The sequence below is a fragment of the Rhinopithecus roxellana genome, chromosome 3 (genome assembly GCF_007565055.1).
Source record: "Rhinopithecus roxellana isolate Shanxi Qingling chromosome 3, ASM756505v1, whole genome shotgun sequence".
NCBI classification, from domain to species: domain Eukaryota; kingdom Metazoa; phylum Chordata; class Mammalia; order Primates; family Cercopithecidae; genus Rhinopithecus; species Rhinopithecus roxellana.
This window is the reverse complement of record NC_044551.1, coordinates 42,111,990-42,125,046: the sequence shown is the minus strand read 5'-3', so window position 1 is coordinate 42,125,046 and position 13,057 is coordinate 42,111,990. Positions and strand designations below refer to the sequence as shown.

General features: G+C 41.8%; 1 protein-coding gene across 1 annotated transcript; it reads left to right on the top strand.

Annotated features, from left to right (window-relative positions):
- Window positions 1–3,254: 3,254 nt before the first annotated feature.
- Window positions 3,255–12,115, top strand: GRPEL2 (GrpE like 2, mitochondrial). The gene is made up of 4 exons (XM_010386851.2): window positions 3,255–3,472; window positions 5,835–5,988; window positions 7,210–7,291; window positions 8,505–12,115. The coding sequence occupies exons 1-4, from the start codon at window positions 3,396–3,398 to the stop codon at window positions 8,867–8,869; spliced, it is 678 nt and encodes a 225-aa protein (XP_010385153.1). The 5' UTR covers window positions 3,255–3,395; the 3' UTR covers window positions 8,870–12,115.
- Window positions 12,116–13,057: the final 942 nt, after the last annotated feature.

The following is a 13,057-nucleotide window of genomic DNA, read 5'->3' as shown; positions in this document are numbered from 1 at the left end:
GGCATGCAACCTGTGCAGTCACACAGGGCCCCATGCTCAGAAGGGCCCTGTTCTTGGTTTAATGCTCTACTGTTGCCTTCTTCATAATATTTGAACAAGGGGTTCTGCTTTTCCTTTTGCCTTCTAAATTAGGTAGCCAGTCCTAGTGCTAACTAACCACTTTTCCAGGTACCATCCCTTTAGTTTTCACTAAAACCCTGAGATAAGGTGTATTATCCTAGTTTTCACAGTTCAGGAAATGGAAGCTTAGAGAGGTCAAGTAACTTTCCCAAGCTCACATAGTTCTTATGCTGGCTCCACCAGCATGTAAATATAAGAAGTCTGACCCTAGAGCCTTATTCTTAATTTTAAAGTTTTATGTCATCCATACATCTCCCTCCCCTTGTACTGCAACATTCAGAAGCACACTAGCACTTAATAAACAGATGAGTGAATGCATGGATGCAAGCAGCAACCTGATGAATGTTAGACAGCTAGGAGAAATGTAAGCAAAATGGCTAAGGCACAGATGCCACTTGTTCTTGGTTATTAAAATGCCTTGTTTAGGCCAGGTATGGTGGCTTACACCTGTAATCCCAGCACTTTGGGAGGCCGAAGCAGGTAGATCACTTGAGGTCGGGAGTTCAAGCCCAGTCTGGCCAACATGGCAAAACCCCATCTCTACCAAAAATACAAAAATTAGCTGGGCACGGTGGCACGTGCCTGTAGTCCCAGCTACTCAGGAGGCTGAGGGAGGAGAATCACTTGAACCCGGAAGGCAGAGGTTGCAGAGAGCTGAGATCACACCACTGCACTCCAGCTTGCGTGATAGCAAGACTCCATCTTAAAAAAAAAAAAAAAATGCCTTATTTGGTTGTGTTTTTTCAAAGTGTGAGCCACAGGTCTAAAGTAGACTTGAAGCTCCATCCTTCCCAACACTGCCAAGTGTTCAGTCTGTCAGAATTCTACTGTCACTGTTTCCTTATTGGGGCACCTTGCACAGGTTTACCAACCTTTCTGAGCCTCAATTTTCTCACATGTAAAAGAGAATCATAATACCTTCCTAAACCATGTCACCCTTTTCATAAGGCCAAAAAGAAAATATAAGTTACTGGTCATGACACATTTGAGTTGGGCCTCGGATTAGATAAAAAGATGAAAATACTCCAGCTCTGTCCTCATGGAACTCACAGACAAGCAGGAAAGAAAATTTGACCCAAATAACTATAGTATAAATAACCCATGTTATGACAAGATTCAGAGTGCTCAAAGAACACTTCCCATTCCCTTAAAAAAATTATTTTAGGGGCTCTCCAGTAACTAAGCTGGCAACTCCAAGTGCCCTGGACCCCAATCACCAATCCATCCTCGCAGTCTGTCAGCTTTCCATCCTAAATCTCTAAAGTTCATCTATATCTTCCTATCTTCACTGACACTATCCAACTTAAGTCATTCAGCAAATATTTATTGAGTACCTACTATACTAAATGTCAGAAATCAGTGGTGAACAAGCCAGACACCTCATGAAGCTCATATTCTAGTTGGAGGAACAAACTTTAACAAGGAAGCAAAAGAAATAAAATACTAAGACAAACAAAAAGGGTGCTGGACACAGTTACTTTAGAGTGGTTAGGAACGTCTGTTCTCCCAGGACAGAACATAGCCCCGTCTTGTCTGGGCTACTGCAACATATTGCCTTCCATACCTCTTTTCTTACACCTTGCAATCTGCTCCACACAGCAAAGTGACTCTTTAAATACGTAAAGCCTTTGTCACATGTTCCCTGTCAATGTAAAATAATTTAAAAGGTCAGAATCTAGTTTAAAGAGAGTTTATTCAAGCACAAAGGGTGAGGATGGCCTGCCTGGGAAGTACAGAATATAAGAATGTGTCTGTCTGATAAAGGATGGAAGTCAGTGTTCCAAAGTGTAGAAGTTTGTGTTCAGTGAGGTTTAACAGAATTTCAACATCTTTCTATGCAAGGCTTAATGCACAGTTACAACGATCTGAGTAGTTAAGGTGGTCCTTTTCCTTCCAGAAAGGTATATTTAACATCACACCCTGCAGATGTAACTGTCATGGGGTCAGTTCAATTCAGGGCACCATCTGGTCTGAGTTAGGTACAGGACAATAAAGGAAGCCATCTATTAGAAACATCAGTGATTGAGAGGGGAGAAATCTGGTTTCTGCTCTGCTACATGGACTCAGACCACGGCCACATTTCTCTCAAAGCTTAAAGTATTTGGGAGGTTCCAACAGCTTTTACATTTTATTTATTTTCATATTCCATTGCAATCAGAATCAGACTAAATTGCATTCAGCAAAAATAATTTTTGAAGCCAGGGGCGGTGGCTCATGCCTGTCATCCCAGCACTTTGGAAGGCTGAGGAAGGCGGATCACCTGAGGACATGAGTTCAAGCCCAGCCTGTCCAACATGGTGAAACCTCGTCTCTACTAAAAATACAAAAATTAGCCGCGCATGGTGGTGGGCGCCTGTAATCCCAGCTACACAGGAGGCTGAGGCAGGAGAATTCCTTGAACCTGGGAGGCAGAAGTTGCAGCGAGCCGAGATTGTGCCACTGCACTCCAGCCTGGGTGATAAGAGACTCCATCTCAAAAAAAAATAATTTTGAACACCTAATTAGGGCACTGCTCAATGGGAATAAATAGACAATATCTCTGCCTTAAAAGAGCTTATATTTTAATGAGAGGAAATGAGAAAATACACACTATTTAAAAAACAAGTCGATAAGAAGGGCATTCGAGAAAAAAGCTGGGAGGAGTGATAGGCAATGGTTCAGGCTGCAATGTTTTAAACCGTTCACGTGATCTAGCCCTACCTAACAACTAGTCCTGTTGCCCTCCCGCCTCTGTATATTTCAGTCCCTTACATGCAATACTCTTCTCTCTTTATTAGGCTTCTGCAGATGTTTCCCTCTGCCTGAACCCTTTCTTCAGCTCAGCTCAAATACCCGCTTCCTCTGGGAAAACTTCCCACACGGCCAGATTTCTATTCCAGGCTTCCGCAACACCTGCCCCTCACCTTTAAACACAGCTCATATTCTGACTTTACATCCCGCTTGTATCTGTTTATCGCTCATAACATCAAGTAAGCTCCATGCGGACACAGCTATGATCCGCTTTGTTTGCCGCCGACCCTGCGCCCAGCACGGAGCCTCTGCAGTTACCACTAGGACCCGGCCTACTCGCGAAACACACTGAGAGCCGGAAGTGTTGCGATAGCTCCGAACGACCGGATGGGGAACTGCGCCCGCCACAGGGCAAACGGAAGTATAGCGCTCCTGTCCGGAAGCCCTGAGAGGGAAACGCCCGCAAAGGCTGGTTTTTAAGCGGGAGCATCTCTTCACTGGCAGCAAGTGCGCGTGCGCTGCCTCCCTCAGCCAAAGTCGGGAACATGGCCGTAAGGTCGCTGTGGGCGGGCCGGCTGCGGGTGCAGCGCCTACTGGCCTTGACTGCCGCGTGGGAGAGCAAGTAAGCACTGCAGGCGGGGGGTCGGTAGCGTGAGGACTCTGCGGGGCTAGCGAGCCAGCCCGGGTGGTTGTGGGCTGGAGAGCGAGAGTTACCGGAAGGTAGTCGAAGGGACCAAGCCTCTCGGCCTCTACGACCATGCACTCACGGCCCCATTTTACAGACCGGGAAACTGAGGCCCCCAGCCGCACCTCTTTCTTAGGCCGAGGAAGGTGGGGAGATCCGAGGTCATGTATGGCCTGGAAGGTGAGAAGAAGTCTCTTAAGCCCCCAAGGGAGGGCTGTACCTCTCTCCCGTCCTCTTCTCCCAGCCTGTGGTACCCGTGAGTAGATTTGGGTTCTCTCCCCTCACTCCGCGTGACCTTAGGCCAGTCCTTTCTCCGTTATCCGGGCACCGTTGTACCTGTCAGTAAAAGGAGGCCGCTGAACTTGGTTTCTCCAAACGGCCATTGCATCAGCCTTCGGGAGACAAGTTCCATTTGTTGCCTTTATTCATCGGCAGCTTTTATTGGTCGCTTACGAGGCCGACTGCAGATTTATGGGTGGTTCTTTTTATTATTCCCTGTTTGGTAATTGAGGAGACTGAGGTTTAGAAAAGTTGAATAACTTTTCCAAACTTAAATATTTGGGAAGTGGTGAAACCCGGGCTGGAAACCAGGGCGTTAGAATCGGCGCTCTTATTTAATGAGCGATGTTAATTAATTTTCTCAGAGAGTATTGCCTCTACACTGTTTCTTCCTGGGAAAGAGAATAAAAATGGTTGAGTACGAGGTAGGGTTGGACCTCTGAATAGTAAAGTAAGCTACGGGAGAATCTGGTAAATGTGCTTAACTATATATGTCACCGTTTTTATCTTAACACACCTGACCCAACATCCTACCCTAGCACCTAAGTAAGAGGTTGCATTCAGGGTTTCGGGACTTGGTTTTGTTTACCGTTCTCAAGTCTTTTTGGCAGCTTGTTGGTGATGTAAGGAAATGACCAGAAGAAAAATGGTTCCTTCTGATAAGCTGTCTCCCTACTCCAATTCTGAAGCAGCAGGAACTGAGATTGGCCACAACTCCCCACCCCTATTTCTTGGTCTAAGCTTTGGCCATTTTCCCTTTGAACTGGCCCTGAGAATATTTTGACCTGCTTGTTCAAGTGGATAAATGTGGTTTTTTAGGGAGAAGGAGGTGTTTCCCCGTGTGTAATTATCCCCAGATCTACAGTGACCATATTTTCTGACCCCAGAATGTGGAACTGTCTGTAAAATCACACACCAGATTATAATAATTGAATTTAAGATCAGCTTGGAAAGTCAAGGAGATACAAGTCCTCTTGCCTACACCTTTAAATTTGCTCTGCCCAGGATGCTCTTCCCTTTTTTAAAGCTGACTCTTTTACCCTCTTTAAGGCTTTGCTCAGCCATCTCCTCAAGGACCACTCTATAATATGTGCCAGTCCATATAAATTGTTTTAAAGAACTCTTGTACTCACAGATTGATTTTCAGGATAATTTAACTTAAAGTCAAATTACGAAGATCCAGGAGGTGCAATGGAAACTTCCTTGAACTGGCAGTCAGGACTTCCACAGTCCAAGATTTGCTGTAAACTAGCCTCTAGTCTGAATCTCTTCCTGTGTAAACTGAACTAAATGTCAAAACAGTTTAGTTGTACAAAATTCTAGATTGCATAACTAGTTGAATGCAAAGATCTATTTTCACCTGTGTCTATAGTTCACTGGCAGTAACATATAGTATTGTAAGTATTTCATTGACTTGATCTTATATATAGGTGGGAATTCCTTTCTCAGCACAGGTTCTCCTAAAAGCCTTACAGCTTGTGGTGAGGAAGGCTTAGAATTCTAAGCCTAACTCCAGTTTAATAAGGTCCCTTTACTGGACTAAATTTCCCCCATCTGTAAGATGGAAGGTTGAACCAGAACTGTATGACTTGTTGAATGCCCACTTCTGATAATGTTCTTCTGGTTCTGGTTATTAGCATTTGGTTTCCTTATGCTGACTTTTGTATACCCAGTTCTGGCTATTTCTGCTGCCTGGTGCTTAGTGTTCTAACCCAGCAGAATACCAGCTATGTGATCTTGAGTAGGCCATTATGCCTTAAGCCTCTCAGCATCAGTTTTCTCATCTGTAAAATAGGGATAATGATAGGACTTATCCACATATTGTTGTGAGAGGAAAGATGACTCAAGTAAAACAGTGTCTGGTACATGGTAAGGACTTCGTAAGTGTTCATTTGTTACTATAACTGAAAACACTTTCTCCAGAGATTCAATCTGGGAAGATCTCTGGTCTCTAAACTTGGTTGTAATTTTGGCTTATGATGGCATTTCTTCATTATGCACCACCTCCTTCCTGTTACAGGGGATGGCCACTTCCATTCAGCACTGCCACCCAAAGAACTGCTGGTGAGGACTGCCGTTCTGAGGACCCTCCTGATGAGCTTGGGCCCTCTCTTGCTGAACGAGCCTTAAGGGTAAAAGCTATTAAACTGGAGAAAGAAGTACAGGATTTAACAGTGAGTCGATTTTATATTTGTTCTTCATATTGTCTCTCTAATTTAAATGTCCACATAAAGTTTTTCATGTCAATTTTTAAAATGAAGTTTTCCCTAATTGGCTCTTTATCTGCTACCCCTCATCCCTCCTCCACTCCTTGCTAGGTATACTGGGCAGAAAAAAACTGTAGTAGTTCAAAAACACCACTGGCTAAAGATAGTCATCTCTTTTCAGCTTCCTGTTATGTCACAGCGCTTAGATATCTGATGTTTTGGCAGATTAAAGGAGGTGTACAGTGCCTGGAATATAGTAGACAATAAGTATATGTTGAATGAGTGAGGTCACTGACCATTGTTCTTTGCTGATGAGACCACGTCTGGCATACTGGACCCAGTCCTGGGTTGATAGACACACTTAGAGGGAGATAGATAAACCAGAGGAATTCCAAAGCAAAACCACCTAGATAGAATGGTAAGGAGGCTGGAAAGCATACCTTAAGACAGCAGTTAAAAGAACCAAGAATTGCATTAAGAATGAGAGAGAAAAAGACTAAAGAGGGTGAAATAACTGCCTCCAAATAGATGACATACTTTTTTTTTTTTTTTAATGAGACGTAGTTTCGCTCTTCTTGCCCAGGCTGGAGTACAATGGCGCAATCTTGGCTCACTGCAACCTCCGCCTCCCAGGTTCAAATGCTGCTTCTGCCTCAGCCTCCCAAATATCTGGAATTACAGGCGCCTGCCATCATACCAGGCTAATTTTTGTATTTTTAGTAGAGACAGGGTTTCACCATGTTGGCCAGGCTGGTCTCAAACTCTTGACCTCAGGTGATTCGCCCATCTCGGCCTCCCAAAGTGCTGGGATTACAGGCATGAGCCCTGCCTAGATGACATACTTTTAAAACTTATTATCAGTTATCCTTAAGTTCAAGTCAATGAAAGGAAGTTGGAGGTTGGTAGTGTTGGCTGAATGTGAAAAAGACAGCTTTTTCTCAAGATAATGAACTTAAAACCATTAGGAGTTTGAACTACCAGGCTAAAGGACTACCTAGCAGTGCTGCTAACGAGTGGGTTTCTGCTTTGACTGGGGATTTGGAGTAGCTGATCTAAAATTTCTATAACTCCTAGTTTGTTTTATAAAAGCCTATCAGAAGGGTGAAATTTGTAAAGTAAGCAAAAACATTCTCTTCCACCAATAAGCATTTGTTTTCTCATCCTTTTGATTTTGCTTTTGATGTTCAGTTGAGATACCAGAGAGCTGTAGCTGATTGTGAAAACATAAGGAGGCGAACCCAGAGATGTGTGGAAGACGCCAAGATATTTGGTGAGAGATTTATTTACAATAAAAATGTCTTTGGCTGTGTACAGTGGCTTATGCCTGTAATCCCAGCACTTTGACAGTCTGAGGCTGTTAGATCACATGAGATCAGGATTCGAGACCAGTGCAGCCAACATGACAACACCTTGTCTCTACTGAAAATATAAACATTAGCTGGGCATGGTGGTGGTCGCCTGTAATCCCAGCTACTCTGGAGGCTGAGGCATGAGAATCCCTTGAACCCAGGAGGCAGAGGTTGCAGTAAGCCAGGATCATGCCCCTATGCTCCAGGCTGGTCAACAGAGTGAGACTCAGTCTCAAAAAAAAAAAAAAAGTCCTTGATTTCAAGGTAGCTACCTGTTTTGACACAGAACCTTAAGCCTGTCCCTGGATTGAAGTCAGATTAACAAAGTCCTTGCCTCTCACCAGCCCCCACTGGAGCTTTGGTATTATGTCATAGACCTCTCTAATGAAGACATTTCTTGTCCTCATTTCCATAAGAAAAATCAAGTTTAGAATTGAGAGGAATGGGATTTCTCAACAACTGAATTTACTTTTGTCTTATAACAGTTCATATGACTCTTTTTAAAAATCAGACAAGTTTTGTGGTCCATCTCCAGCAACTTCGTAGCCAACTTACCTCATCTATGGCTGTGTCTTAACTTTCGCGTTCCTATTTAGCCAGTCCTCAAGAATAAACCATTCATGACAACCCTTAGCATAGTGTTGACTTTCTTTTTTTATTGTTATTGCCCTCCTCATGAAATATTAATGTCTTGTTCCTGTTGAGAATGTATGCCTTAGCACAACTGGGACAGGCAGGAATTTTCAAAATGTACATAATACAAGCAAATAGCAACAAAATTTCATGATACATAAATATATATATATATTATATATATTCATGATACATAAATATAAAAGTAGTTGTTTTTAAAGGACAGGCTTAAGCCTGTTGTATATAGTCTTACCTAGTTCTTGGGTTCTGTCTTTTTCATTTCCTAGTCAGGTTCCTAGTCATATATGCCTTCTGAGAGACACTGACTTGTCAGTTGGGTTGGGGTGGTAATCAGTGATGATCTCTGAGTCCTGTGTGGCAGCCTTTCCACTTGCTGGACTACTCGGCATACTAGCCATCTATTTAGGCCTTACCCAAACTCTATGCCCAAGGGCAGAGTGATTTCCTCACAAACAATAAAAATATCTGGCTTCTCTGCAGGAATCCAGAGTTTCTGCAAGGACTTGGTGGAGGTAGCTGACATTTTGGAGAAGACTACAGAGTGCATTTCTGAAGAATCAGAGCCTGAGAACCAAAAGCTCACGCTGGAGAAGGTCTTCCGAGGGCTGTTGCTTTTAGAAGCAAAGCTGAAAAGTGTGTTTGCCAAGCATGGCCTGGAGAAACTGACACCCATTGGTGATAAATATGACCCCCATGAGCATGAACTCATCTGTCATGTGCCAGCTGGTGTTGGGGTGCAGCCTGGCACTGTGGCATTAGTAAGACAAGATGGCTACAAACTTCATGGCCGCACCATTAGGCTTGCCCGAGTGGAAGTGGCAGTGGAGTCTCAGAGAAGACTGTGAAGAGGCCATCAGGAACTGGATGTTCTCCCAGAGCGCAGTCACCTATGTTTCTTTTATTTATTAAACTAGGTTTGTATTGTACATGAGGTACTTCATGTGATATATTTTGGATTTAGTCATATTGGCTTTATTTCTAAGATATTCTATTGATTTAATGTGACCTGTTTGGTCTCATCAGAAGTCTTACCATTGGGCATTTGAACAGTGTGACAAGTGTTCCGATGGCCTTTATCAAAACATGTTTAGGAAAATTGGTACTGCGATAAATTTGAATCCAAAATCCTTTTAACTAGGTGTTTTCAACTACGTTTTTCTTCCTAGCGGTCCCTATAATAGGAATTGTATAGTATTGTGTATTTTGTGGAAAAAGGAGATGGTGGGGATTGGTTCAACATTTGGGTACGTAGAAGATAAAGCTTCATGGTTGTATAAATTTAGATCATTTGGATTGATTTTTATACACATAGATTTTCAGGACTTTACCTTTTGTTTTGTTTTTTCCTTTTAGCCATCTTTTGTTCTTGTAATCCCAGCTAGATAGGCTTTATGCTCACATCATTGTCCCATACCCCACCCCTTTCTCATCCCCATTTGCAGGGGCTAAAGGTCTAGGTGAGACTTGGAAGGCAAGGAACATTGAAATTTGAGATACCCAGGACCCTTTCAAGCAAGAATGGCCAAAAAGCCTTGTGCTCTGTTTGCTCTGAGTTATCTTCAAATTATTTTCAGCCTCCCTGTCATATAATCATTTCAGGCAAATTGAGGCAGCACTAACAGCTAATGACCCAGATGGCTCTATTTGGGTAATTTACCTACAACTTAACTCCACCAGCCCTTATTCCTCTTCCCCTTTGTCAGTTTTGCCTTATAATCCTTTACTAAATGATGGGAGGTGGTGATCAGTACAAAAGTGTTAGGTTCCCATGATTTCTCATTTCATTTATTAATAGTTACGCTGAATTTTTTTTTTTTTTAAGTTTCCTTCGGCTCTGTTTATGTTATTTTTTGTGATAACAACACTTAACATAAGTATTCTCTCCTCTTAGCAATTTTTTTTTTTTTCCTGTGTTGCCCAGGCTGACCTCCAACTCCTGGGCCCAAGCAATGCTGCCTCAGCCTGCCAAGTAGCTAGGACTACAGGCATTCACCACTGCGCCCGCAAAGTTTTTTTTTTTTTTTTTTTAAAGTTGGTACTCACAAATCACTACCTCTGTTATACTGACAAGCTTTATTTCCTATTCTTTGTATCTGTTAAGTCACATTTGTGTAAACATTGAGCTCACCTTTTATATATTAACCTCCTAGAATTAATGAGCCTATGTGGTTTTTTTTCAGTCTTATAGCTGGTGTTCTGTAAAAGAGTTGTCCAATAAATGACTTAATGAATGATACATCAGTCAGATTTTAGGAAGGCAGTCAATTATGGATATTTTAATGTTGGAAGAAGCCTTAATGATCAAATCTCACTCTTTCTGCTTCTGAAGTATGAAAATCTAGTCATTTTAGGACTGGACACAAGGAAAATAATCTCTGTTGACTAAATTGCAGTAAGAATATGAATAAAGAACAACTAGATATTAATGTCAATTATTTAAGATTAATGGGCATGCAATTAAGTCTCCAGCAGACAATCAGATATTGTTGGATGTCTAGATTATATAGGTTTAGATTGAAGTTATTACTCATAAAATAAATCCATTTTCCACTGGAACTCTATGGCATTCAGTGGAGTGGTGAAAAGTTATCCTCTTATACATTATAGATAATTCTAAGATAGCACACAAATGTATCAGTAAAGCCATCTCCTTGTGGGCCCTACCATCTTCATCAGATTTAGACCCTTAAAAAACAAATATGCACTTTTAAAATGCAATCAAAAGACTGGTGGATAAGCTTTTAAAACCAGAACATCTTTTGGCATTCTGCTAAGTGTATATTGTAAATTTAATGAACAATCAAGGTTCACAATAGGAAGTTGTCTTTTTTTACCTTCCTTTCTATGAGATTGACACATGGTGACAATAAGAAAATGAGCTGATTGTAATTACTCTGTGTTTTTTATTGCTAGCTATCATTACCATTAACATTAATTACAATTAACAACCATTTTAGGTATGGAATGTTATGATTACCTAAAGAGATGTCTGTACCTAACGAGCTCAAGTGATCCTCCCACCTCAGCCTACCAGGTAGCCAGGACTACAGGCAAGTGCACCACCACGCCTGGCTAGTTTTGTTTTTTTTGTTTTTTTTTTTTTTTTTTTTGGTTTTTTGTTTGTTTTTTACAGGTGGGATCTCACGATATTGCCCAGGCTAGAAGAATTTTCTAATACTCTAATACCTCCCATTTTGGCAAGTAAATTGAGAATAATTTTAGATTCTTTTATTATTCAGTAGTTTTGCAGACTTAAAAGTATAAATTTAGAATTAGAAGATGAAGCCATAATAGTAAGAATCTCAAGTTGAAGGGCTTTGGGGAGCCTAAGCAGCATATTAGAGCATAGGCTTGAACTTAAATCCCAGCTCAGTCCCCTGCGTGACTTCAAGCACCAGTCATTTCACCCTTCTGAGCCTGTTTCTTTATTTGTAAAATGATGATAATAATTCTTTCACAGCGTTGTGAAGATGAAGTGAAATGTGTTAAATGCCTACTACAGTAGGCTCTCAGATATTTATTTTTATTTTTTTATTATGTACATTGTTTTTCCTGCCTTTTTATGGCTGTCTAAACTTTAGGGAAAAGGGAAGACTGGTTAATGATGAGTAGAAAAAACTTGTAAGCTAATCATTCACTGATTTATTTTCCTTCCATTTTCTGGTTTTTTAAAAATTAGCCACAGCACAAGAAACCCACATTTTTAGATGGAAAGAGCAAGAAAATTGTGTCAGTGCTTTTAGTTATTTTCATCTTAATGGTATAGTGAAAAGACATTGGCTTGCAGATGATGCTAAGGAAGCTTTGGCTCACTCTCACTTGAAGAGGGGATCTTGATGTTTTAGTACTTGTACTGTACAAATGTTTTACTGACTTTTCTTACTGCTATAAAGGAATCAGGCAGTTGGGTATTGATACATTATTTGGTGCTCTCATTCATGGCAAAGGATTTGATAAATAATTTCTTAAAACACTAAAGCAAAATCAAATGAGCAAAACTAAGGATAAAATGTAATATTCATCAGAACAAGGATCACTGAGAAAAAATATTCAGAAACAACTTTAATAAAACCTGAATTGAAATAACTGCAGTTCAGGTGTTTAGAGTCTTTGTCTGCCTATTGATGCTGTACACGGAACGTTATGGTCACTTCATGACTGCTCACCTGCCTCGCTGATACTCTGGAGAGGTACCTTGAGATCTCACAGCAGCACAGCCAAGTGGTTGCAGTGTGGGCTTTCCCCACCCTGCCTTCGTGTTGAAGTCTTGTCTGTTTTATTCCTCCTTGACTTGCCTCTTTCTGATTCCTATGTATTTCTTAGATCTGGATTCTTATTTCTGCCTTTTTTTGTTTTTGTTTTTAAGATGGAGTTTCGCTCTTGTTGCCCAGGCTGGAGGGCAATGGCGTAATCTTGGCTCAGTGCAACCTCCGCCTCCCAGGTTCAAGCGATTCTCCTGCCTCAGCCTCCCCAGTAGCTGGGATTACAGGCGCCTGCTATCACACCCGGCTAATGTTTTGTATTTTTAGTAGAGACAGGATTTCACCACACTGGCCAGGCTGGTCTCGAACTCCTGACCTCAGAAGATCCACCTGCTTCGGCTTCTCAAAGTGCTGGGATCACAGGCGTGAGCCACCATGCCCAGCCCTATTTCTGCCTTTTTTTCTGGCATTGACTTGTTTTCTTGGGTTCGCCTTTTGGTTCTAGGTGTCTTATTTCCTTTGACTACTGCACTTGTACTGCTGGATTACTGACTATTCTCCTAATCAGATTATAGACACTTGGCCTTGTTCTGACCTTCAGCTTCCCCATGTCCTTCCCACCTGTGACTGCCTGGCCTTGTCTTTACCTCTGCTTCTCAGCTAGCTTCCATATACCTAGACTCATGGCTGAATGGCCCTCTGTTGGGCCAGCCTTCCCTGGGATTTGGTCTTGTGTTTTCATTATCTTTCCAATCCTGCCTATACACTGTAGCTCCATAAACCATTTGTCCCATATTCCCAGTGCTAGTCAATGAGTATATTCTTATTCCT

Coding starts and splice junctions, on each gene's coding strand:
- GRPEL2 (XM_010386851.2), top strand. CDS start 3,396: ATGGCCGTAAGGTCGCTGTGGGCGGGCCGGCTGCGGGTGCAGCGCCTA. Junction 3,473..5,834: donor ACTGCCGCGTGGGAGAGCAA/GTAAGCACTGCA, acceptor TTCCTGTTACAG/GGGATGGCCACTTCCATTCA. Junction 7,292..8,504: donor GGAAGACGCCAAGATATTTG/GTGAGAGATTTA, acceptor GCTTCTCTGCAG/GAATCCAGAGTTTCTGCAAG.